Source organism: Staurois parvus, unplaced genomic scaffold, assembly GCF_062004578.1.
Source record: "Staurois parvus isolate SC_StPar_1 unplaced genomic scaffold, SC_StPar_1.0 ptg000636l, whole genome shotgun sequence".
In the NCBI taxonomy this organism is placed as follows: domain Eukaryota; kingdom Metazoa; phylum Chordata; class Amphibia; order Anura; family Ranidae; genus Staurois; species Staurois parvus.
This window is the reverse complement of record NW_028318432.1, coordinates 6,084,608-6,109,990: the sequence shown is the minus strand read 5'-3', so window position 1 is coordinate 6,109,990 and position 25,383 is coordinate 6,084,608. Positions and strand designations below refer to the sequence as shown.

At 44.4% G+C, this 25,383-nt stretch overlaps 1 protein-coding gene across 1 annotated transcript in view; it reads left to right on the top strand.

Annotated features, from left to right (window-relative positions):
* The first annotated feature begins 2,001 nt into the window (after positions 1-2,001).
* PIP4K2A (phosphatidylinositol-5-phosphate 4-kinase type 2 alpha) overlaps positions 2,002-25,383 on the top strand; it is a 185,441-nt gene continuing 162,059 nt past the window's right edge. The window contains exon 1 of the mRNA XM_089693753.1: positions 2,002-4,167. Within this exon, the coding sequence (XP_089549879.1) occupies positions 4,027-4,167 (141 nt within the window). The 5' untranslated portion in view covers positions 2,002-4,026. The remainder of the gene's footprint in view (positions 4,168-25,383) is intronic.

Sequence of the window (25,383 nt, the reverse complement as noted above, 5' to 3'; positions counted from 1 at the left end):
TCAGTGCCCATCAGTGCAGCCTCATTAGCGCATATCAGTGAAGGAGAAAAATCACTTATTTACAAAATTTTAAAACAAAAACTAAGAAAAAACTTTTCAGTTGTTTAGCAAAAAATAAAAAACCCAGAGGTGATTAAATACCACCAAAAGAAAGCTCTATCTGTCTAAAAAAAAGATAAAAATTTCATATGGGTACAGTGTTGCATGACCGCGCAATTGTCATTCAAAGTGCAACAGCGCTGAAAACTGAAAATTGGCCTGGGCAGGAAGGGGGTATAAGTGCCCTGAAGGCTAGTTGTTAAACACCACCAAAAGAAAGCTCTATTTGTGTGAACAAAGATTTAAAAAATTGAATATGGGTACAGTTAAATAAATAATTTGCGCTAGTAAATATGTATAAATATATATAAAGAAATCATCAAATCATAAGTCCAGAAAAAAATATATATATGCCAATACCACAAAAAAATATATAAAAAAACTTTTAAGTGCAAAAAACTTTTGTGCAAAAAAAGTGTCTAAATATGAAAAATTTCACCAAAAAACCTTGATAATATAATGGCAGATCATCCATAAATATATCTTCAGAAACGGAAACTCTGCAACACACCGATCCTCATCGATCGAAATAACAGGATGAAAAACTTTGTAGTTAATCGAAAATCCACTTCTCCAATAGATAAAGGACCACCTTCAAACGTATCCATGGGGGGAAATGCCAAGCACTCGAGAGAAACAGAAAGACTTCATGGTGCAATATTATAAAAACCAATTCCTTTATTAGGTACTCATTGCACTTACTCAAGAGGTGTCCCAGCCGACACCAGCATCAACAGCATAACAGCAATCACATAAACGAGCCTGGCTACTCAGCACATGCGCAGTAGCTGGCAGCCAAAAACGTAATGACGTCACATCCGCTCCGTGAGGACGTCGATGATGAAACGCGTAGGGCGGAGCTTGATTGATGTGACGTCATTAAGTTTTTGGCTGCCAGCTACTGCGCACAATTGTTATTCACAGTGTAAGAGCGCTGAAAGCTGGCCTGGGCAGGCAGGGGGTAGGAGGTGATATTGAACTGGTTAGATATATATGCAAAAAAAACCCAAACCCTGCAAAAATGGCGCATGTAGCGAAAGGGTTAATGCGATAAGTGCAGCAATTTTCGCATGCTGATTGAGCATAATGGATCAGAATCCGATCCATTATGCTCCCCAATCTACAGATCCGATCCATCCTGCGGGGATCATCGGCATGCAACCTATACGAGGTGACAACGGACCTGATTCACGAAAAGGTAAGTTGTAAAGAAAGCCGACGATCCCGTGCGGTAGGAGTCACCCGGAGCGGCACGCACCCCCCGCACCTGCCTCAGACGCCACCAGGGGCGAATTGACAACTCATGGGGCCCCCGGGCAATAGGGGCTCTTGGGGCCCCTGTGTCCTTGCCCAAACTCAAAAAAGCCTATGAAAAAGGTACCAGGGGCATCTCATGGGGCCCCCTACTCACCCCGGGCCCTCGGGCAGTGCCTGAGTTTCCAAATGGTCAGTCCGCCCCTGGACGCCGCTGTGTGCAGTAGTGAGTGGAAGGACTCTAAATGGCTAGCACTTCTGCTTGGCAATACTGGAGTTGTTGGTTCAAATCCCAACCATGGCATCACCTGCCTGGAGTTTGCATGTTCTCCCTGTGCCTGTGTGGGTTTCCTCCGGTTACTCTGGTTTCCTCTCATACTCCAAAGACATGCTGGTAGGTTAATTGAATCCTGTCTAAATTGGCCCTAATATGTGTATTTTAGGGACCTTAAATATATAAGTACCTGAAATAAATAAATGACAAGCTAGTTGGACAAAGAAAGAAAAGCCTTTTTTTTTTTTATTTCCCGCCCTCCCGCACGTCTATGGCCCAGGGCACTGGCTGATGAAACTAAGAATCCCTGCGCTACAGCGCCTCGGAAAAAAAAGAAAAAAAAAAGGCCGGGCCCGGCCGCCCCTCCTTTCTCCTCCTCCAGCGCTGTCACTCAGACGGGCTGCAAGCGGCCGGAAACGCTGGGAAGATGCAGCCAAAAGCCCGGGCGGCAGCGGTAGGGGCAGGAGGCTAGACAGCCGATGGGAGCAGCATCTCTACAAATACGGGACACCTGCGGTGAGCCTGGCTGCTGCTTGCAATGAGCTGCATGGAGGATGTGTCTGGTCCGCAGGGAGGGCTCAGGCTGCAGTAGGAGGGGAAGATCCGTGTGTGTCTGTCTGTGGGTGTACGAGCCGGGCTGGGCACTCATCCTGAGCAGCAGCAACCTATGTGTCTGTGTTTTGCAGCAAGCCCAGCAGCTGCTGCAGCATCAGTCTTCCCTGCTGACAGAGGACATGGATGGCTAGGAGGGAGGAGGAGCTGCATGCCATCAAGCCCACCGCCTGGCATCACAGCAAGGCAAGAAGGGGGCCACATCTGCTAGTGGATGTGGGAGAAGATAGAGAGGGAAACGCCTACAGATCTGGGAGATCACAGACATCTCTCCATGAACAGTCCTTCCTCCCTGGGCTGGAGCTACAGATCATCATCTGCCTGCCTGGGACCGCGCTGCCCTCTCCTCTGCCTATGCGCCACAGATAAAAACTTTGCAGGATCCTCATCGCTTTAAGGAGACGTTGGGCTCTGCTCATTCTTCCCTGGCCAAAACTGGTCCGCTTGGATATCTTGGAGCGTTGCCTTTGGACCTAGATGGGACATTGGGTTCTGGGGGCTCTTCCTTGACTTTGAAGTAGGTAACATTCTTCAAGACAGGTCCGCTTGGATATTTTGGAGCTTTGCCTTTGGACCTAGATGGGACGTTGGGTTCTGGGGGGCTCTTCCTTGACTTTAAAGTAGGTAACGTTCTTCAAGACAGGTCCGCTTGGAGATTTTGGAGCTTTTCCAGGGCTCTTGGGACTAGATGAGACATTGGGCTCTGCGGGTTCTTCATTGACCTTTTAGCTGGGTGACGTTCTTGGTGAGAGGTCTACTTGGATTTTTGCCTTTTGGATCTAGATGGGACATTGGGTTCTGGGGGCTCTTCCTTGACTTTGAAGTAGGTGACGTTCTTCAAGACAGGTCCACTTAGATAGTTTGGATCTTTGCCTTTGCTGGGGCCCTTGGGACTAGATAAGACACATATGGCTTTGTGGGTTCTTCCTTAACTGTTACGTGGGTGAGATTCTTCGTGAAAGGTCTACTTGGATATTTTGGAGCTTTAGATAATACGTTGAGCTCCGAGGGTTCATGCTTGACATTTAGGTGGGTGACGTTCTTCAGGACAGGTCTGCTTGGATATTTTGGAGCTTTTCTGGGGTTCTTGGGACTAGATGAGACATTGGCCTCTGCAGGTTCTTCATTGACCTTTAGCTGGGTGATGTTCTTGGTGAGAGGTCTACTTGGTTATCTTGATTTGCCTTTTAGATCTAGATGGCACATTGGGTTCTGGGGGTTCTTGCTTGACTTTGAAGTGGGTGACGTTCTTTAAGACAGGTCCACTTAGTTTGGATCTTTGCCGGGGCCCTTGGGACTAGATAAGACACATATGGCTTTGTGGGTTCTTCCTTAATTGTTACGTGGGTGTGGTACTTTGTGAAAGGTCTACTTGGATATTTTGGAGCTTTAGACAATACGTTGGGCTCTGAGGGTTCATGCTTGACGTTTAGGTGGGTGACATTCTTTGGGACAGGTCCACTTGGATATTTTGCAGATTTTCCTTTGGCCTAGACAAGACATTGGGCTCTGAGAGTTCTTTGTTGACTTTTAAGTGGGTGACGTTCTTCAAGACAGGTCCACTTGGATAGTTTGGAGCTTTACCTTTGGCCTAGATGAGACATTGGGCTGTGAGGGTGCTTCCTTGATTTTTAAGTGGGTGACATTCTTAGTGACAGGTCTCCTTGGAGCTTTGCCTTTGGGAGGGAGGCCTTGGGACTACATGAGACATTGGGTTTTGTGGGTTCTTGCCTGACTTTTAAGACGGTGACCTTCTTCAAGACAAATCTGCTTGGATATCTTGGACCATGGCAGCAGCCAGCAGCATTGCATCCACTTTGGCCAGCAAGACCAAGACTAAGAAGAAACATTTTGTGGCTCAGAAAGTCAAGCTGTTTCGGGCCAGCGATCCACTGCTCAGTGTCCTGATGTGGGGAGTCAATCATTCGGTAAGGAACGTTGTCAGGTTTGATGGATAGATCTCCCGTCCATTGTTGCGTTTGTCTTCCTTGCTGCTTGCTTGTCCCAGCTGGTGACAGGACATCCAAACACAAATGGGACGTGGGCTGATTTTACAGTGTGCTGCAGCGTGTTCACTCTATGGTGGTATCCAGGGATGGATGCAAGCCTTTATTATTGAGCAGCGGTGGTGAGCAATGTGCAGTAACCCATTGCAAATAAGTGCTACGTACCTTGCATCACGATGAAGGCAGCTGAAGCAGTGGATGTCAGTCTCCTGCTTTGGGTTACTGTACTCTGATCATTGCTTTTTGTTTTTTTTTTTTTGTCAAAACCCCATGCAGTGCCTTATGTACTGAAAAGTGAATTTTTTTTTTCCACAGTCCTCGGGAACTAGATATCCAGCAGGTAACCAGATTAGGGGTTATTTCTTTCAGCATTTGGTCATTAGCATATTTATATCCCTGATGTCTCGTGGTTTGCACTCAAACTTTCAATCCTTTTATAAATCACAAATTTTATTGTGGATGGTTCTGTGTTTATTTAATAAGTCATCGCAATGAGGAATGATGTGCAATGTTTAACCTAGCGCAGCCACATTTAAAGAGCCCCTGTAGAGGAGGCAGGACAACAGGTACCTGTGGCTTCTGCAAAGAGGACTCCAGAGTGCGCCAAATGCTCTCCAACGCAATCTTTCTAGCCATTGGTATCCATGATGGCAATTCTACGTAGGTTGCTCAGGCATGCGTTTTGCGATGTGCGTTGGAGCCTACGCTGTGACTTTCAGAAAGTCAGAAGTTTTGGCCTCTTGGAGCAGAATGGAGTTTCATTCAGGGGGGTACCTGCTGGCACCCGCTCGGTGTATAAAGCCAAGAGGGCATTACAGGTTCACTTGAACTACTTATTGGTTGGGAACAGTTAGGGATCATTCACACTTGACTTTATTTCTAAACTCTTGCCAAACGCCCCTATAGCGGTTGGGAAGTTTTTTAACGCTCCTCAAATGCTCCCCAAACGCCCTATGCGTGGTTTTGAGGCAGTTGATAGGCATTTGCCAAGCATTAAAACCGCACCACAAACGCCTATAATGAAGTTAAATGGTAATAATGCTCCGCAACTGCACTGCAAATGCCTATAATGAAGTTAAATGGTATTAATGCTCTGCAACCGCACCGCAAACGCCTATAATGAAGTTAAATGGTATTAATGCTCCGCAGCCACACCGCAAACGCTTATAATGAAGTTAAATGGTATTAATGCTCTGCAACCGCACCACAAACGCCTATAATGAAGTTAAATGGTATTAATGCTCTGCATCCGCACCGCAAACACCTATAATGAAGTTAAATGGTATTAATGCTCTGCAACCGCACCACAAACACCTATAATGAAGTTAAATGGTATTAATGCTCCGCAGCCACACCGCAAACGCTTATAATGAAGTTAAATGGTATTAATGCTCTGCAACCGCACCGCAAACTCCTATAATGAAGTTAAATGGTAATAATGCTCTGCATCCGCACCGCAAACGCCTATAATGAAGTTAAATGGTATTAATGCTCCTCAACCGCACCGCAAACGCTTATAATGAAGTTAAATGGTATTAATGCTCCACAACTGAAGTTAAATGGTATTAATGCTCTGCAACCGCACCGCAAACGGCTATAACGAAGTTAAATGGTAATAATCCTCTGCAACCGCACCGCAAACGCCTATAATGAAGTTAAATGGTATTAATGCTCCGCAACCGCACCGCAAACGGCTATAACGAAGTTAAATGGTAATAATCCTCTGCAACCACACCGCAAACGCCTATAATGAAGTTAAATGGTATTAATGCTCCGCAACCGCACCGCAAACGGCTATAACGAAGTTAAATGGTAATAATCCTCTGCAACCACACCGCAAACGCCTATAATGAAGTTAAATGGTATTAATGCTTTGCAACCGCACCGCTCTGGCTCTGAGGAAGAGGTTGTGTCCTCGAAACGCGTTAGAGAATTGGTCATCCAGGGTTCCATCAAATGGACTCAGATGTTGTTTGGATCATACATCTTGTTCAGTTTGACATGCCTGTGTTTTTATGTCTATTGTAAGTATGATACTTACTTTGTTCAAAAAATATTTTAAACGATAATGCACTAGGTCGGTGCACCCTTTTTCTGTTTCTCCATTTGCAACCACATTGCAAACGCCTGCCAGGCATTTGCGGAGCGGCATCATAGACTTGAATGGGAGGCTTCAACTCCTGACTGGAAACGTGGCATCCGTTTTGCCACGACGCTAACGCTTCAGTGTGAACAGCACTGTGTGCTGCCATGTGCAGAATTTTCATAGGCGTTTGAGAAGCATTAAAAACGCTTCCCAAACGCCTGTCTGACACCTGCTGACAAAGGTAGTGTGAACTGAGCCTTAGAACAATGAAAATGATTTCTGATTGGTTACTGCCGATTGCTATTTGCCTTTTAGTCCTCATGCACATGGGACGTTTTTTATAGCGGCTGTTTTTGATGTTTTTTTCTACAGTCCGTAAACTCCCCAGCATGTTATCCTGTGTGTCCATGCACACATAGACTGTAATCAACGTTTTTTGGCTGGGGTCTTTTTTGGCTCGAAAAAACCCAGGACTAGTGGGTTTCTAGAGATTTTTTTGTTGTAAAAACACTCAACGCTGAAAACCGCGGAAAATCGCAGCAAACCAGCGTTTTTGGACTTTTTTGAACAAAAAAAAAAAAGTTTTTTTGGTAAAAAAACGCTAAAAAATGTGGCTAAACGCTAATGCAAAAATGCTAAAAAAACCTGAAAAACTCATGTTTTTAAGGTCCCTGTACACAACTAACGTTACCAGCGTTATTAAAGCGCCCCGTGTGCATGGAGCCGTAACATGACACACTGGTCTCTTTTGCTGATTTGTTACTGGCTCCATGTGTTGCGTGTTGTAAAGTATATCCTAACCCAGGAACAACAATGTTTTATTTTTTTGCTGCTTACCAATCCTTAGTCCTCATGCACACTGGACTTTTTTATAGCGGCTGTTTTTGGCTTTTGGCGGTTTTTTTTTTTTTTTTTTTGTTTTTTTTTTACAGCCAGTAAATGCCCCAGCATGTTATCCTATGTGTCCAGGCACACATAGACTGTAATCAGAACTAGGGAGTTTTTTTTAGCTGTAAAAATGCTGAAAAACATGGCAAACCAGTGTTTTTAGAAGTGTTTTTTTTTTTTTTTTTTCCAAAATAATTTTTTAAAATTTTTTTTTTAAAAAATTTTTAAAACTGCAAACACAGAAAAACGCAGCAAAACACTAATGCAAAAATGCTAAAATCCGCTGAAAAACTCATGTTTTTAATGTGACTTTACACAAATAACACTACCAGTGTGCATGGAGCCTTGTGTGTGGTGGCTGCATTAGTTTTCTGTTTTTCTTTTTAACTGGCGATCCTCCCAGGAAAAGTGGCAGTTGGAGCTTGACAAACCATATAACACTGATAGTGGTACTTGCAATGCTTTATGAAAAACCTTTTATCCCAAAATAAAAAAAAAAAACAATCGTTTTGATAACTGCTTAAGTGTTTAGCTTGAGATGGACTAAAAGAAAAGTCGATCTAACACTGCCCTCTCCACAGGTTGAAGAGGCTACATTGCTCCTCCATAGATACAATGGGGAATTGGCTGTAGCCACTAAGAATTAGCTAAGGTTTGGGCCAACCTCAGTGCCATTGTCCGAATATAGCCATGTTATGTCAAGGATATTACCGCCTCCTCACCCATTTGTTACATATGGCTGTGGGGCGGCAAATTCCATGGCTGCAGCTGTTTTGGGATGGTGGGCTGCTGTCATGTGACCGTTTCTGGTTTTCAGACTTTAGGGGGCCGGACTGTGGACAGTAGGAGTAGAACATGTCTCAGCATCAGTGGAATTAAACAATACCATAGGCTTGGTGGTCAGTGGGAGTAAAAAAACTGACGTCATAGTGCCACATCATTGGTGTCAGTGAGAGAATTAGCGTCCCTTATCTGGTGTCAGTTGGAGCCCAACTGCAAGGATTCGGTTTTTTTTAGTTGTCTGGTCTTGGGCTTTAGGCTCGGTTCACACTAGTGCAGGTGGAAGCTGCTGCAGGACTCGCACTTCATCCCGCAGCTACAACCACCCGCACGCAAAATGTGGGGGCCATTAATCTTAATGGCACACCGCCTGCACTGGAAATTGCACCCACACTGGGAACCACACTGCGATTTCTGGAAAGGTGCAGGGACCTTTTCCCTGCGTTTTGCGAGGCACGGCAGCCCATTCAAATGAACGGACTGCCGTGCCTGCGCAAACGTGACCCATGCATAGGTGTGAACCTAGGCTGAAGCATCTTCACTTCAGAGGTAGCGATAATGTCCACAGTGCTTTAATGTGCAACCAAATCCTAGATTTATCTATTTCCCAAAACCGTTCCATTCAAGGCATGCTGTGCATATTTGTCACAGTTGCTTGTGCTCTAAGCGAACTGTCAAGCCATCAAATGGCTGGTGTCCTGGTTGTGTCCTGCAGCAACATGGCAAATGCAGATCAAACAATGGCCAAGATGGCAGCTTCCTTGTCTAAAAAGAATAGGGTTTAGTTCTGCTTTAATTTGTAGACACCGACTAGCTTTTAGTCTAGCTACATGAAGGAAGTGCTTCTGATTGGTTAGTGCAGTTTTTGGCATTTTGCACCTCCCCATTGCACTTTGTATTGTCTTTATGATGCTGCAAGTGTTGGTGGTCACACCTGATCCTGACCCTTCTGAATAGCAGCATGCCCTGGCCTGGTTCCAAAAGTATCAGCAAGCTGAGTGCCCCCCCCCCCTCCCCCCAAATGTCAGCGCTGTACCGCACAGTTCTGCAGAATATTTTAGGAAATGTGTATTTGTTTTACAGCTTTCAGTTCTGTCTCTGCTCCAAAGATAAACGGGCGCTTCCTCTCTTATCTGTATATACAGAAGTAGCACATTAGCAGCCCTGTCCAGGCTAGACGCTGTCAGCGGTCTGCAGTTTGGTAGAACAGCCATGGGATCGTCTAACCCGGGTGTGACATTGAGAACCAGAAGGTGATTTAAAGGGATAGTTCACCTCTACCAAAATAAAATGCCTATGCAGATAAAGGGGATGCCTGTAGATAAAAACAAACTGTGCAGCAAAGTTTACCCCTTACCGCCGCCACTGCCTCCTGGCCCTTTAAAGTGGAAATAAAGTCAATTTCCAAAAAGATGCAGACAGGCAGGGTATTTATGACAGAAGAGACCCTATTGGTCACTTCTGCTATAAATGCATCCTCCTGCCCAGGGGCGTATTTACCACAAGGCATACGAGGCATTTGCCTACGGCGAAATTTTTCAGGGGGGCAGCATTGTCCCCTGGAAGAATGAACACACGCTGCATAGGGACCAGGTGGGATCCAAGAGAGCCTGCGGGCTGCTTCACGGTGTATGCAGAGCCTGACTTTCATTCCCAGGGATGTCTGGAGCTGTGAAGGTGGGTGTCTGTGAGTCTCTCTCTTGCCAGGAATGGGAGGGGGGTGGCGGAGAGTGTATGGGGGAGGTGGTGGTAGTGGAAGGCTCTCTTGGCCGGGGAAGGGGGGGCGGCGGATTTGGTGATGGTTGGTGTCAGGCTCTCTCCTTTGGGGGGGTGGGTTGCTGGTTGGTGTTATGCTTTCTCCATGGTTGGGTTGGGTGGGGGGGGGGGGAGGTGTTGGTCAGTGTCAGGCTTTCTCCTTTGGGGGGTGGGTTGCCGGTTGGTGGTATGCTCTCTCCATGGTTGGGGGGGCGTTGGTCAGTGTCAGGCTCTCTCCTTTGGGGGGGGGTTATTGGTCGGTGTTATGCTCTCTCCACAGTGGGGGGGGGGGGGGAATGTGTTGGTCGGTGTCAGGCTCTCTCCACGAGAAAGGTTGGGGCGGCCTATTTTTGTGTTGCCTAGGGCAGCACAAAACCTAGATACACCATTGCTCCTGCCTGTCAGCTGTCATGTACACTAAGCTGTGCATGCGCAGCTCAGCGAACATTTATGGCCCTGATCCATGCCGCGGCGATGTGACTTCTGTGCACATGCGCGCGTGTGCCATTATCGTTGCCCCCTATCGCAGCGCTGAAGGTACGGGGCCCAGAAGGAAGACCGGGCGAAGATGGAAGCACTGGGGGCACGCCAGATCGATCCCTCTGCAGCGCTGGAGGGCACCATTTGACAGGTAAGTCGGCCATACTGTACTAATATGCCATGCATACTATACTAGCACATTATGGCATAATCTACCTGGGGGGGGGGCCCAACATAAAAAAATTTTGCAGCAGAGCTTTAAGAGGTTCTAAATGCTGGGAGGCGGAGACAGGCATTCTGATCATGTGACTACTGTGATTGGCTGTCACAGCGGTCACATGATTGGAAAGCTGCTGTATGCATTGGAAGCTTTCCGGTACCCCCCGGATACTGCATCTCAGCATAATAAAATGTTTACATAGTGATGTATACATGTGGCCGCTCAGCATTAAAGCCCACCCGCTGAGAGGCTGCATATATGCATACAGGTGACGGGAAATGGTTCAATAATGTCCTTCCTGTAGGTGTAGGCCTTTATGTCCCTCCTGAAGCCTGGCCAAAAAACTCCCAGAGTTGGCATCCCTCATCTTGTCTTGTTGCTAGGCTGTTGCTAAGACCCTCTCAGCCAAATCCAATTCAAACCCCTTGCATGCAATATTTTATGCTGACCATACATAATTAGAAAATCGATCAGATTTAAAAAGATCTGTCGATCGTGAATGCGATAACTCCTTTGTATCAAAATATTTCCCCCAATTGTTGACATATTATCAGTTGGTAACAATATAAATGGTACATTTTCCATGGGTCGGTGGAAATGATGTAAAGAGTTTTTGACCTTTGTGAACCTTTCCACTCCAACTGTATTTAGAAGAATTTTTTCTTTTCGTTGCTTGCAGCGTATCGAAAGCTTTTTCGAACAATTTTCTAACTGTGAATGGCCAGCATTACTCTCCCCTGTTGTGACAGAGCAGATAATGGACCACACATGTGCGGGGGTTTGAGAACTCACTCCTATGTTGGCGAGAGTGAGCATTAGCAGCTGGGAGTGTCTTAGCAACATCCTAGCAACAAGGCAGGACAGGATGATGCCATCTCTGGGAGTTTTTCAATCAGATTTCAGAAGGTATCTAAATGGTCCACAATTATGGCAATGGCATTAGCTAGCTTTAGTCAGAGCTGCACAGCTTGTGTGCAAAGGCACCCTTTGCTTGCATAGGTGTGTTTTTTTTTTTTTTTTTTTTTTTTTTTTTTTTTCTGGAAAGGTGAACTGACCCTCTAAGGGCCATGTCAAGCACCTAGTCAGTCCATCGTGGTTTATGCAAGCAATTGAACCTGCATTGTGTTAGGGCAGCCCATTCATTTAGGGCTCGTTCCCACAATTTTCCCAGGTAATTTCTAGGGCACATAGAAAATTGTTTTCTATGTGCCCCATTCACACTAACACTGATGTGATGTGCAGTGCACTGCAGGGTGGAATAATGAAGCATTTCTGAATTTTTACTACACTGGATGGCACCACATGTCTCTGCACAGCAGCGCAAAGCACCATACTGCTGTGCAGAGCCATGAATAACGTGTCACCTTGTGACACTTCAAATTTAAAAAAAAAAAAGCTGCAGTGTGCGCTGAATGGCACATCGCACTGCTGGAGCCGACACTGTACTAGCCTGAGCAGTAAAATGCTGCTTTTTGCCATGCTGGCTAGTATGAAAGTAGCCTTAAGGTACCGTTCATATAAGTGCATCTCCAACCTTGCGCAATTTCCAATTCAACTTTGGAGCAACCTGTGATGTGACTGATCTGACTACATTCTCTGGACAAAAGCCGTACCAAAGTAGTGCAGGAATTACTTTCAAGTCTCACAGATTTGAACGATACTCATTGGGAGACATGGGGTGTGACTTGTGATGCGACTTGGGACCCCAAAGTCACATGGAAAGTTGCACAAGTGTGAACGGACTCTAAGTGAGCTTTCAGTTCAACACAACAGACTGAAGAAGTCAGACAAGCTCCCTGGTTTGTAATGCAATGCACCAAACATCCAGAACTGCCTTACCATATGCTCCTGAGTGCTGGTGCGGTGCGTTTCCTTTTCTGCATTGATTATTGCAGCATTTGGCGCTAGGGACAGAACCACCAGCATCTTTATCTGCAGTTCTCCAGTGAAGATAACCGTGGCGTACCAATGACCTGATACAGAGAAGTAACCAGCTAGAAATCTGCAGAGAAAATAACCAGATAACTGGAGCTATGGCACGTCGCTGCGGGGCACGTCGCTGCGGGGCACGTGATCGGAAAACACTGCTGCTGGTGCGAAAGGAGCCTTACAGTGGGGTTAGCTTTTGAAAAGGTATTTGTTGTTTGTTTTTTTGTTTTTTCTATTGGGTCAGTGGCTGCTATGATTTGTCCAGGCATACAGTGAATGTAAACCTCTGACATGAAATATGAGCAAGGCAAATCCCCCCCAGTGTGTACTTGTTTCAATCATGAGTCAATTCTAACACAACAGAAAAAAGGTAACGAGGAGCCATCTCCAGCACACAGCCTGTGATTGACAGTCTCAGCTCTGTTCCTGTGTGCTTTGTTTAGGGGGGTGTGCTGCCCCCCTCCAATCCGCTCTCGGGATAAGCTGTATAAATTCTACACTTTGAACAGATGTAGAGAAAAGATTATTATACAGTATTTATATAGCGACAAAAAGTTTGCTCAGCGCTGTACATTATAGTGGGGGACAGTACATGAGACAATACAGTAACAATACAATACACAAGGGGTTCGAGGGCCCTGCTCCTTGGAGCTTACAATCTAGGAGGGAGGGGATAGTGGTACAGGAGGAAATGGCTGTGGGGGATGGAGTGGTAGGAGGAGTGGAGGAGATCGGCTGTTAGGTGAGGGCGGGGTAGGCTTCCCTGAAGAGATGGGTTTTCAGGGTGCGCCTAAAGGTGAGGAGGGTAGGTGACAGTCTGATGGATTGGGGTAGTGAGTTCCAGAGGATGGGGGGGAAGACCTGGAGAAGTTCTGGAGTCGGGAATGGGAGGAGGAGACCAGGGAACTGGAGAGTAGGAGGTCTTGAGGAGTGAAGAGTACGTGTTGGGTGGTATTTGGATATCAGGTTGGTGAGGTAGTTTGGGGCAGTGTTATGAATAGCTTTGTATGTCAGTGTTAGTAGTTTGAATTTTATGCGTTGGGCAATCGGAAGCCAGTGGAGGGAATGACAGAGGGGGGTGGCGGATGGCTGCAGATAAACGGGTACAACTTATGTTGGAGGATTTGTTTCAACTCTTGTGTATCATCAGAGGCCAGTCACTTTACTTGGTATATGTAAGTGTTTACAACCACTTTAATAATCGGGATGTGTGTGGGGTATATACAGGTCAGTTGGGAGGATAGAACCAAAACACATCTCTTGGGAGAACTGGAATCTCTTAGTTGGCTTGGATCATCTGGCTGCTGGCAAACGTTCCCCTCGAGAGACCCTAGAGCTGGAGGTGTGTGTAGAATGTTAGACATGTTCATATGATATGACCCAGATATGTATGCATCTTATTTGGAGAGATGGTTCTCAGCAGCTGAGCGACTTCATATATATCTATAGGTACAGGAAGAGCGGGGTGGAGCAGTAAGAAGCTGATTGTTAAAGGAAGCGGAAGGAGATTGGAGCTGTCTACACACGTTACAATGTGATTGTACAATGATGTCATGCTAGGGTCTGTCTGGTTGGGTATAAATTTATTCTAACTCTGGCTTTAAAAAAAAAAAAAAAAAAAGGAAAAATCTATATATATATATATATATATATATATATATATATATATATATATATATATATATATATATATATATATATATATATATATATATATATATATATATATATATATACCTAACTGGCTAAGGCTAGCTATACACGCTTCATTGTCTTTTGTTCAGCCAATGGAAAGCCATTTGATTCCCCCCATCTGTGCTAAATGGCGGGGACGGAGGGATCGGTCAGGCCTGAGTACCTGAACAGTGACCACATCTGATTGGATCCAATCCCTCTTCAGTCCACAGTTGTCCACTCAACTCTGTCAATTTCTACACAGGAGGATGTCAAGCCTGGTGGTGCTAGGGGGGGGGGGGGCACCGATAATCAGGTGGTGGCCAAATCATCAAGCTCTGTACATCTAGCATACCTTGGGCTAAAATGCGTTTTTATAGAGTGGGCAAGAGTTACATTTTAGCTGGCTTCTTTCAGACTTGTGTTAATGTTTACTCTTCTCTGAGAGCAATCTGCTGTGGATCGCTTTTCAGAGGGTGGTATAGTTGACATGCGTTCAGGAGGGTGCTACTGCTGCTTCATGAGTGCCTGTGTGTTTTTTTTTTTTTTTTTTTTTTTTTTTGCTTTTCAATTGCAGGCCTGCACCATATCAATGAGCCGAGGACTTGGTTTGCTGTGCAGACCCATTGAACTCACTGGGCGAGTTTGACATCTGGTGCGACCTGTCACACTCTGTGGCCTAAATTATAAAGGATCCGTACTGTGGCTGCAGCATGTGTACAGCACTGTCTGGCTGTATTCTAATTCAGGGGGGCAGTAAAGCCACGGCTCAGTCATCTGAATATTTTGTTGATACTTTTTATTTAGTATTATTTTAACACTTGTTCTTGTTTTAGGTACTTTAAAGTGTTACTAAACCCACAACAGTAACATCAGTTTGTATATGCAGTAAAGCATGCTTGTTATACTCACTGAGGAACCTAAGGGGTTAATCTTCTGCATTGTGTAAAAAAGGCTGTTTAATCCTGTCTTCTCTGATTCTCCCCTTCTTCCAGTGCCCCCTCTTATCTCCTGATAAGACATTATGGTGTGGAAATACTCTGCACATTCTCAGCTTGGTGTGTATTTCGAGAGTTTTTTTTTTTTTTCTTGGGAACGTGCATGTGATCAGCACAGAGACGATCAGCACTGTCCAGACAGAGGTCAGGGATGCTGCATCCTCCTAGAGCAGAAAGAAAACTCCTCCTACAAGCTTTAACCATTGCTCTGCTGAACACTGATAAAAGTCACAAGAGTGCTGTAACTGCTGATGAGAAAAGGTGTTTTTTAGTTTGTTTACTAAACTAATTGAATTTCCGTGTTCTGTGTACTGTGGGAGAGGGGATAGAGAGAATGCAGGGTCCTGGGTTTAGTAACTCTTTAACACTTGAGATCCGTACTGTGGCTGCAGCATGTGTACAGCACTGTCTGGCTGTATTCTAATTCAGGGGGGCAGTAAAGCCACAGCTCAGTCACCTGTTTTTACAGCCCCCCAGTGAAGACTCTAGTTAACTGGCTGATATAGTGGTGCAGTTTGAGGCGCAGAGCTGAAAGCAGTATGCAGGTCAGGCAATAAATAGTACGGTGCTTTTATTTTTTGTCAATCCTGCTGCACGGATGGATCTGACTTGCACCCCTCAGGTGATCCTGTACTTCTGATTATACAAGTATCCTAATAGTGTGTGCTTTTCCTGCCTTCTCCAACCCGCTTCAAATCCTGGAGTGTCACCCGTGAAGTTTTAATCTGATTAGCGGATTGAAAGAAATATGATCGCTGCTGGCAGATGGCTGTGGCTATGAAACTTTAAATATCATTTTTTTTTTTTTCTTTCCCTTCCTGTAAATTGAAGAACTTCTACATGGATAGAACATTGTATTAAATAGCACATTCCTAGAATTGTGGTTGAATGTTTCATGCTCAGAGAAGACGAAGGTTTCAAAGTTGAACTGCAGGAAAAGTAAAGACCCCCCCCCCCCCCCGTAGTGGGTCTGCGCCAGCACTGCAATAGTTAAAGTGTTACTAAACCCACAGCAGTAAAATCAGTCTGTATATGCAGTAAAGCATGCTTGTTATACTCACTGTGGAACCTAAGGGGTTAATCCTCCACATTTTGTAAAAAGGCTGTTTGATCCTGTCTTCTCTGATCATCTTCTTCCACATTTCTCAATCCATCTGCTGTACAGAGCCCTAGGAGATGCTCTGCACATGCTCAGTTTGGTGTGTATTGCTAGAGAGCTTTTTTTTTTTTCTTTTGGGAGGGTGCATGTGATCAGCACAGGGCCAATCAGTTCTGTCCAGACAAGGGTTCAGAGGTCATGTAGCCTCATAGGACAGTCAGAGGAGAACGAAAACTCCTACAAGATTAACCAGTGCTGTGCTGGACACTGATAGAAGTCACAAGACTGCTATATACTGCTGATGAGAAGAGGTATTTAGCAGTTTATATTTTGCTAATATAATTTCATTTTATGTTTTGTGTACTGTGGAGGACTGGATATAATGAACGCAGGATCCTGGGTTTAATAACACTTTAAATGTGTGTTTTTTTTTTTTTTTTTTTTGTTTTTTTGTTGGCTGAGGGATGTGAAAGAACAGTTTTACTTCTCCACTCCTGCAGGTTCCTGTGCACTATTAGACCAGTCTTGGCTGTTTCTTCTCCTCTGCACTCTGCATGCTCTGTGATGTCATCAAGACCAATGCAGGACCCATTTTCCTGCATTGGATGTCAGGAGGAGGAATAGTCCACCGTCAGGGTATATGGGAGCATGTGTGCTGGGGGAGCGGAGGATCAGGTAAAAGTGCTTATCCCATCCCCTAGGCATAAATGAGCAATTAACTCGCTTTTATCGATGTTGGGCTTCAGCTCTTTTACTGCCACCAGCCTAAGAACCACGTCGGTGGTAATGGGGTGTTCGATCACTAGCACACACCCCAGTAATGGCCGCACTTACCACCTTTCTGTCCTTATGTGATGGAACAAAAAGTTTAAAGCAGAACTCTGGGCAAACATTTTTTTTGCCCATGCAGTGGGGCCATTCCCGCAGTACATGGGGTAACTGCTTGTTTTGTTCCAGGGGAGAAGGCGGCGGAGATTTACTTACCTGACTTGCTGATCCTCCTCACACAGCTCCTGCCCCACCGCAGTCCAGCGGTCTTGTAAATTAACTGTTCCTGATGTCAGCATGCTCAAAGCACACAGCATAGAAAGGAACAGTCTACCACTGTACCGTGGGGGAGCGCAGTTTTCCAGAGGATCGGTGGATCAGGTGAGTATGAGCTTTGTATTCACCCCTAGAAAAAAATAAGCATCTGACCCATGCAGTGGGGGCACAGACACACGGCTTGGTGAAATATAAGAAAATTGAAGTTCTACCCAAGCACTTCAGATACTCTCCAAATGGTTTTTTGAGGCCCCCACCCCCACATAGATGCACATAGGAATGTAAATGCAGATGTCAGGGGCTCATGTACAAAAGTGTTGATTGCACTACAAGTTACACATCGCCGTGCATGCTGGAGGGAGAGCAATAATTCTAGACCCATTATTTTCAGCTACCGCTAAACCGATAACCTGTAGGGGGCTTTTAAAGCGTCCCCTATGAAAACTATAGGCCCTATAGTATTGGGTACCAAAGTTTGTTGCCGTGTCATTGGCGCACACAGTTTAAAGGATTGATATATTGGGTGTCTACTTACTCGGTGCAATATCATCTTTTTATATTTAACCAATTGGTTAACCCTTTGAGGACCGTAAGATTTTGGAACGCCAAAAGAATCAATTTTTTTGTTTTTAAAGTTCGTACACTTCAGTTGCTGTAACTAAGCCATTTCATGAAATAATTGGCAAAAAGCTAGATCCATTTGTTTGTTGATAAGAACTAAAATTTTGACTTAAACCAAAAAAAAAAAAAAGAGTTTTTAAGTTCTTAATCAGATGATACACGCAATTAAAAACATGGGACAAATACGTCCCTTGGTCCTCAAAGGGTTAATACATTGCATTGATGCCTCTGATAAGTGTTGAAACACGTTAGGCAGAGCCTCGCTCTGAGTGGAATTATCCATTCTTGACCCACAGCCTGTGTTCTTTACTTGTATATGTGAATACCGCCTTAGTGTTGGGCATGAACCCATGGCAGTGTGAGTGTACCTAGGATGGTTTCTATTATTTAAATAATCCATTTGTATTGCGCTATGAAGCCGCCTTTTCTGTTTTTCGACATGTTGGCAAACAGTCTGGAACTGTGAGAACCTTGCAAGCGCATTCATGAAGAGTGGATCTATTAACCCATCATCGGCTGTTAAAGATTGCATAGTGCTCCAACAGGATTGGAAATGGATTGCATTGTGTATACCTTGTAAAGGAACACATTTTTACTTTGTATTTTAACTTGTGTTGAACCATTTATTTGAAGAGGGGAAGGACACTGGGTGCTGTGACATCACACCTTTTTATGCAAAGATATTTTTTGTACAAATTAAAATAATAATTTACGTGTCCCAGAAGACTGGAGGGAGGGAGGACACCTTCCGTTTCCGATCGCTTAGGCAATTGGCCCGGAAGTGGGAGCGGGTACCTGTCAAATTCGTGTACCCGCCCCCCCCCAAGGTTTCAATCCTTAATGGGGAGCAGTCCTAAAAGCGGAACTTCCCCTTTTGGGTGGAGCTCTGCTTTAAGTGCAAAACATCACGCGCTTCATCTCGCACGTGCACAGTATGACAATACGGCAAGATCTTGCAGTTTGGGTATGGGATTTCCCTGAAGGCGATAGTGACATAGCCTTCCCAGGTGGCATCTGTGTGACCAGGGCTACGCCACCACTGCCTTCAGTGAAACCAGAAGGTGCAAGATAACAAAGGTAAGTAAAGCAGAAAAACATTTAGATATCATGCACACTAGATGTTTGGCCCTCTATCCTATCTATCTCGGTAGCAGTGTTTTGGCAGAAAAAAATAGCTTGATGCTTATAAATGCGTGTAACACGTTTAGGCGCATCAAGTGCTTGGGTGTTGATTCATTTCATTGGCCAGAATAATAATTTATTCCGGCCTTTGAAATAAATGAATGCTCAAGTGCTAAACGTGCCTAGCATTAATGTGCGTTCAGATGCACCATGCACTCTTCAGCAAAAAATGCGGACCCCCGGTTCATATCTATGCGGCCGTGCCGTGAATGGACTCCCGTGCCCCTGACACGCAGGGAATAAGTCCCTGCACTTGTTTGGGAAAACGCAGCCCGCTCTCAGTTCCCAGTACGGTTGCGTTTTCCAGTGCGGGCGGCGTGCCAATAGAACTAATAGCACCTGCCCACGGGTCTTCATTCCTCTGTGCGGGTGGTGCGGCTGCACAGATTTTTGTGTGGATCTGCAGCAGCACCACCCGCACAGATGTGAGACTCCTGGATGCACTGATCCCCTCTGGAGGGTTTTTTTCTGCTTCTAAACACCCCTCTCTAAATTCTTCTAAACACTATGCAAGGGCGTTCAGCGGCAGGAAAAAAAAAAGCGCTAGATGTCTCTACCAGCAGCATTAAAAATGTCCAGTGTGCATGAGGCCTTTAATAAAAAAAAAAAAAAAAAAAGTTGATTTTCACATTAGAATGCACAAATGCATGCTAATGTTAAATTTAGGGAAAAGGGGGAGGTCTGCTGTAAGCAATGTTCCTCGGGGTTCGGACATGGAACCTGTTTAGCTCATTTATAAATGATGCAGCATTTAAGATTACGGTTTCCGTGTTTGCAGGTGACACCAAGCTGTGTAGTGCAATCCAATCAGTGGAAGATTCTCCAGTTTACACGCTGACCTAGACATTCTGGGTGCTTGGGCTTCTACAATGGCTAATGAGGTTCCGTGTGGAGAAATGTCAGCTTATACATGTCAGGGCTGAACATATAGAAGGGGCAAAACTTACTCCTAGTCCAGGGCTGAGAAAGATCCATTATTATTATTATACAGCATTTCTATAGCGCCAACAGTTTGCTCAGCGCTGTACATTATAATGGGAGACAATACACGAGACAGCACAGTAACAATACAATACACAAGGGTTCGAGGGCCCTGCTCCTTGGAGCTTACAATCTAGAAGGGAGGGGAGAGTGGTACAGGAGGAAATAACTGTGGGGGATGGAGTGGTGGGAAGAGCGGAGTAGATCAGCAATTAGGTGAGGGCGGGGTAGGCTTCTCTGAAGAGATGGGTTTTCAGGGTGCGCCTTAGGCTACATTCACACTAGCGTTGTGTGCAGGCGGCAGAGCGGCATTTGGGAAGCGTTTTTACCGCTTCCCAAACGCCTCTACCAATTCTGCACATTACAGCACATGGTGCTGTTCTAACAGGAGCATTTGTGTCACGGACACCTCTGGTCGAGTCAGGAGGCTTTGAAGCCTCCTATTCTCGTCTATAGTGCCACTCCGCAAACGCCCCGGCCGGTTGCGACGTGGTTGCGGGGCGTTTGCGGAGCAGTAACACCACTCAAACTGCATTATAGGCGTTTGTGGGGCTTTATTAACGCTCAGCAAATGCCTAGCACCCGCCGCTAAACCACGCATGCCGGACCAACGCTTGCCAAACGCTATAGGGGCGTTTGGCAAGCGTTGGTAAAACAGCCTAGTGTGAATGAGCCCTAAAGGTGAGGAGGGTAGGTGACAGTCTGATGGATTGGGGTAGTAAGTTCCAGAGGATGGGGGGAAGACCTGGAGAAATCCTGGAGACAGGCATGGGAGGAGTAGATCAGGGAACATTATTACAGGTACTTACAGGCATACCTTGGTTTACGAATGCCTCGGGTAATGTAATTTTCGGTTTACAAATAAAAATCCATTGAAAATAATGCCTCGGTTTACGCATTTTTCTGCAATACGAACTGATTAATTGGTTTTTCAATGCATTTACAATTTTTTTTTTATCATGTCCCTGTACAGTATTTATGCCTTTTAAAGTGCACTTTATAAAGAGTTTTGAGCCGATAAAATACTTTTTTTTTTTTTTTACTTTTTTTTTTTTTACCTCCAGAACAGATTAATTGGTTTTCAATGCATTCCTATGGGAAACTGCGTTTTTCCAATACGAAACCACGTTTTGCAATACAAAAAGTCCCGCAGAACGCATTCAGTTCGTAAACCGAGGTACGCCTGTATATTGTACATTCACATCAGTCCCTAACCCTCTAGGAGTGTACAATCGAAGGTCCCTAACTCACATTCATACACATATTAGGGCCAATTTAGACAGGAGCCAGTTAACCTACCAGCATGTCTTTGGAGTCTACTGGTATGGTATAGACAGTGACAGCATGCAGCCCCAGCTTGCACTTGTTTTATTTTATTTTTTTTCCTCAAACTGGTTATAGAACCCGAACTCGGTGGCTTTGAGACACCATGCACACTGTACTCCAAAGGACACCTAGAACAGCAGATAGAAAAATGTGGTGAAAGCCATGTGTTTGCATGCGTGTTTATGTACATTTGGCGTTAATACATTTTATTGGCCAGAATATTAATTTATTTTGGCTCTTCGAATGTATTAATGCTCGAACGCGCATAAATGTGTGTTAACGCATGTTTATGTGCGTTTTTATTGACTAAACCCTCCTCTTCTGAACGCGCAAGTTTCTGGGTTTTTTTTTGTCTCTAACCTCTTCTGTTTCTAAAGGCCTATGTGTGCATGGACACCTAGGGGGAGAAAATGGTGCACATAGAATCTGGTGCAACTCTGAATAGAAACCAATCGGCTTCCAGGTTTTATTGTCAAAGCTTAATTGAACAAGCTGAAGTTAGAAGCCGATTGGTTGGTTGGCACAGTAATTGGTTACAATGCACAGCTGTGCTAGATTCTGTGTGCGTCAGTTTTAGCAAATCTCCCCCATAGGCTAACATGGAGGGGCATTTATAGGCATACTAAAACAATGGAGTACTGTCCATGATACTTTTTTTTTTTTTTTATTTGCACTAACCTACAATTTTGAGGACAAGCTTTCGGGGAGTGTCCCCTTCTTCAAGGTCCAAGCAGTACTATCTTAGTGCAAATAAAAAAAAAAAGTATCACGGACAGTACTCAGTTGTTTCTGTCGCAAATGCACTAATACGGCTACAATCACCTTTAGGCATACTAAAAAAGCGAACAAAAACAAGCGTTTTTGAACTGCAGTGTACATGAGCCCTTAGTTTAGTAATGCACAGTGTATTAGGCTAGGTTCACATCTCTGTGTTGTGATTGATGCGTTTTCCCAGCGCGTTTTTGCATTTCTGAACACACGTTTTTGATGCATATTGCATTTTTCTTTTTTTTCCTTTTTTTATGTGACTTTGTATGGGTGCAACTGTGTTGTGATTTTGGATGGGTGCGACTTTGATGCTACTTGAGTGCCAGAGAGTGTAAAGTCGCATCAAAGTCGCACTACATGAATAGAACTATCATACTTTCCTATTCGCAAAAAAAAAGTGTCATCAAAGCCAATACTTTTCGTATTGGTAAAGAAGAAAAAAAAGCATCAAAACGCAATATATGCATTTCTGTTGCATGTCAATTCAAGTCTATTGAACCAAAAATGCGCTTTAAAAACTTGCATTTAAAAAAGTTCCAGATCCGTTCCAAAAATGCAGCAGCTGAAAAACACATGGAACGTGCTCCATCAGAACCCATGTTAAATGGACTGTTGTGCGTTTCTGCAAAATGCACAAAAAAATGCATAGATGTGAATCGTGCCTTATAAACAATTAAAACTATTTTCTTAAAAGAAAAAAATATTGGATCTTTTTTTTTACTTTGGTGTATGCACTTACAGTTAAGAGAGAAAAAAACAGCGCTTCATCATCACAAACAACTTCCTAATGCCAGGATCAAAGATGGCCGCAACAGATTGCCCATGTGTGTTAAGTGTGCGTTCTGGCTCCTCCCTATGCGTTTCGTCACCAATGATGTCATCTAGGGCATATGCATAAATTCATTCCAGTGGTTGAAATAAATAAAAATTCTGGCCAGTAGAAGGAGTTTATGCTCGTACTATTCTAAATGACGTATGCCAATAAACATGTAATTTCATGCCAAAATGAACATTTGTTTTACACGTGATTTTCCTGCTAGCTCCTGTATCCCTGTGCAGGCAGTCCTATTCAGCCCTGTCGCCACCGCGTGGCTCAACAGGTGAAAAACTGGTAGGGATGCACTGAAATTTTGGTGGCTGAAACGTTTCGGCCGTAGGTCGATATGAAAAGAAGCACCGATACAGGTGCCAAAAAAACCCCGCCGCCGTCCCTCGCCACTACCTGCCTGCCGCTGCTGCTCGGTAGTTCTCAGCCTTACCTGAGAAACCATCGTACGATCATGGCGCTGGGCATAGAGATTAGTGAAGGAAAGATGGCCGCCACTCATCTCTGCCCTTGGAGGACTGGAGCGACGTCACTTCCAGTTCCGCCCATTTTTTTTTCTTTTCCAAAGCACTAGATCAATGCTTTTTTTGATCCGATGCTTTACATTGCATAGGAGAGATGGGGGGTCTTATTGACCCCATATCTTTCCATAAAGAGGACCTGTCACTAATTATTTCTATCACAAGGGATGCATGCATTCCTTGTGATAGGAATAAAAGTGATTACATTTTTTTTTAAAGGGACAGTACAAAAAACAAAACAAGAAAACATTAATAAATTAAAAAAAAAAAAAAAGTTTAATGTGCCCCCGTCCCCCCCGTGTAGTGGTGAACGCATACATAGGCCATGCCCACATATGTAAATGGTGTTCAAACCACACGTGAGGTATCGCCATTAACGTCAGAGCAAGAGCAATAATTCTCACACTAGACCTCCTCTGTAACGTTACACTGCTAACCTGTAGAAATTTTTAAAGCATCACCCATAGAGATTTTCAATTAGCACAGTTTCTTGCCATTCCTCGAACGTGCGTAATTTTAAAGCGTGACATGTTGGGTATCTATTTACTCACCATAATACCGTTTCATATTTTACAAATTGGGGTATATATTGTGTATTTTTAAAAAAAAAAAAAAAAAAAAAAAATATATATAAATTTTTAAAAACTGCACATTTCGGTTTCAGTTTTCGGCCAAGTGCATTTAGAATTTTTGGTTTCGGCGCCAGAATTTTCATTTCCGTGCACCACTACTGTTTGAGCAATAAAAAAAACCTGCTATTCGCAGCTCATGTTTAATCTGACCAAATACCAAAGGAAGGAGGACGTTTCCAGAAAGAAAATTTGTACCTAAAATGCAAAAAAGAAGGTCTAAGGCAATGAAGATTTTTCAGCTGACTTGGCAAAGGAGTCTGGTAGAAAAGTGTCGGCTGAGCAGACTGTATCCAATCCGATGCAGTGACTGTTTGGGTATTCTGACATCCATGATTGCCGATTGCCAGAATACAGTAGCCAGCAGGAGAGATTCCTTCATCCGTGCTGTTTTCCAGGGATGGAGGAATCTATTAGATCAGGGGTCTCCAAACTTTATATACAAAGGGCCACTTTACTGTTCTTCAGACTTTAGTGGGGCCGGACTGTGGACATCAGAAATAGAAAATATCCCAGTATCAGTGGGAGAAAACAATGCCTCATTTTTGGTGCTAGTGAGAGGAACTGTGCTCCATCGTGTCACCGGGAAATCGTGTCCCATCATTGGTGTCACTGGGAGGAATTGTGCCCCATAATTGGTGTATTGGGCCCAAATGTTGGTATAATTGAGCGGAACTGTGCCCCATAGTTGGTGTAATTGGGCGGAACTGTGCCCCATCATTGGCATCATTGGGAGGAATTGTGCCCCATAATTGGTGTCATTGGGCCCAATTGTTGGGGTCATTGGCAGAACTGTGTCCCATCTTTGGTGTAATTGGGAGGAATTATGTCCCATCTTTGGTGTAATTGGGAGGAATTGTACCCTTTTGTTGGTGTCAGGGGAAATTATGCACCATTGCTGATGTCAGTGGATGAAATAGTGCTCCAAGGGCCAGATAAAAGCAAGCAAAGGGCCACATCTAGCCCCTGGGCCACAGTTTGGAGAGTACTGTATTAGATTGCCAGCTTAACCAGGAATAGGAAAGGATTGCTTGGGTTGATATGTAACCCCAAAAGGTGCAAAGGCTGATACCGTCCACACAGGCCAGAGAACAAAAGCCATCACGTTGTTGTACACAAACTACAAAGAACGTTGTCCTACTGAGAGGTTCCAAAGAAAATGGTACATTCGTTGACCAAGACCTCCAGTCATTTCATTCTTCATGCTGCTCTATATCTTTTTGTTGCATTTTAGGTACTTTTTTTTTTTCTGACAATGTCTTCCTCCATTTGGTGTTTGCTTCCTGTCGCTTATCTCTTAGCTGATCAGTTTCTTAATTGTCGCTTTATAA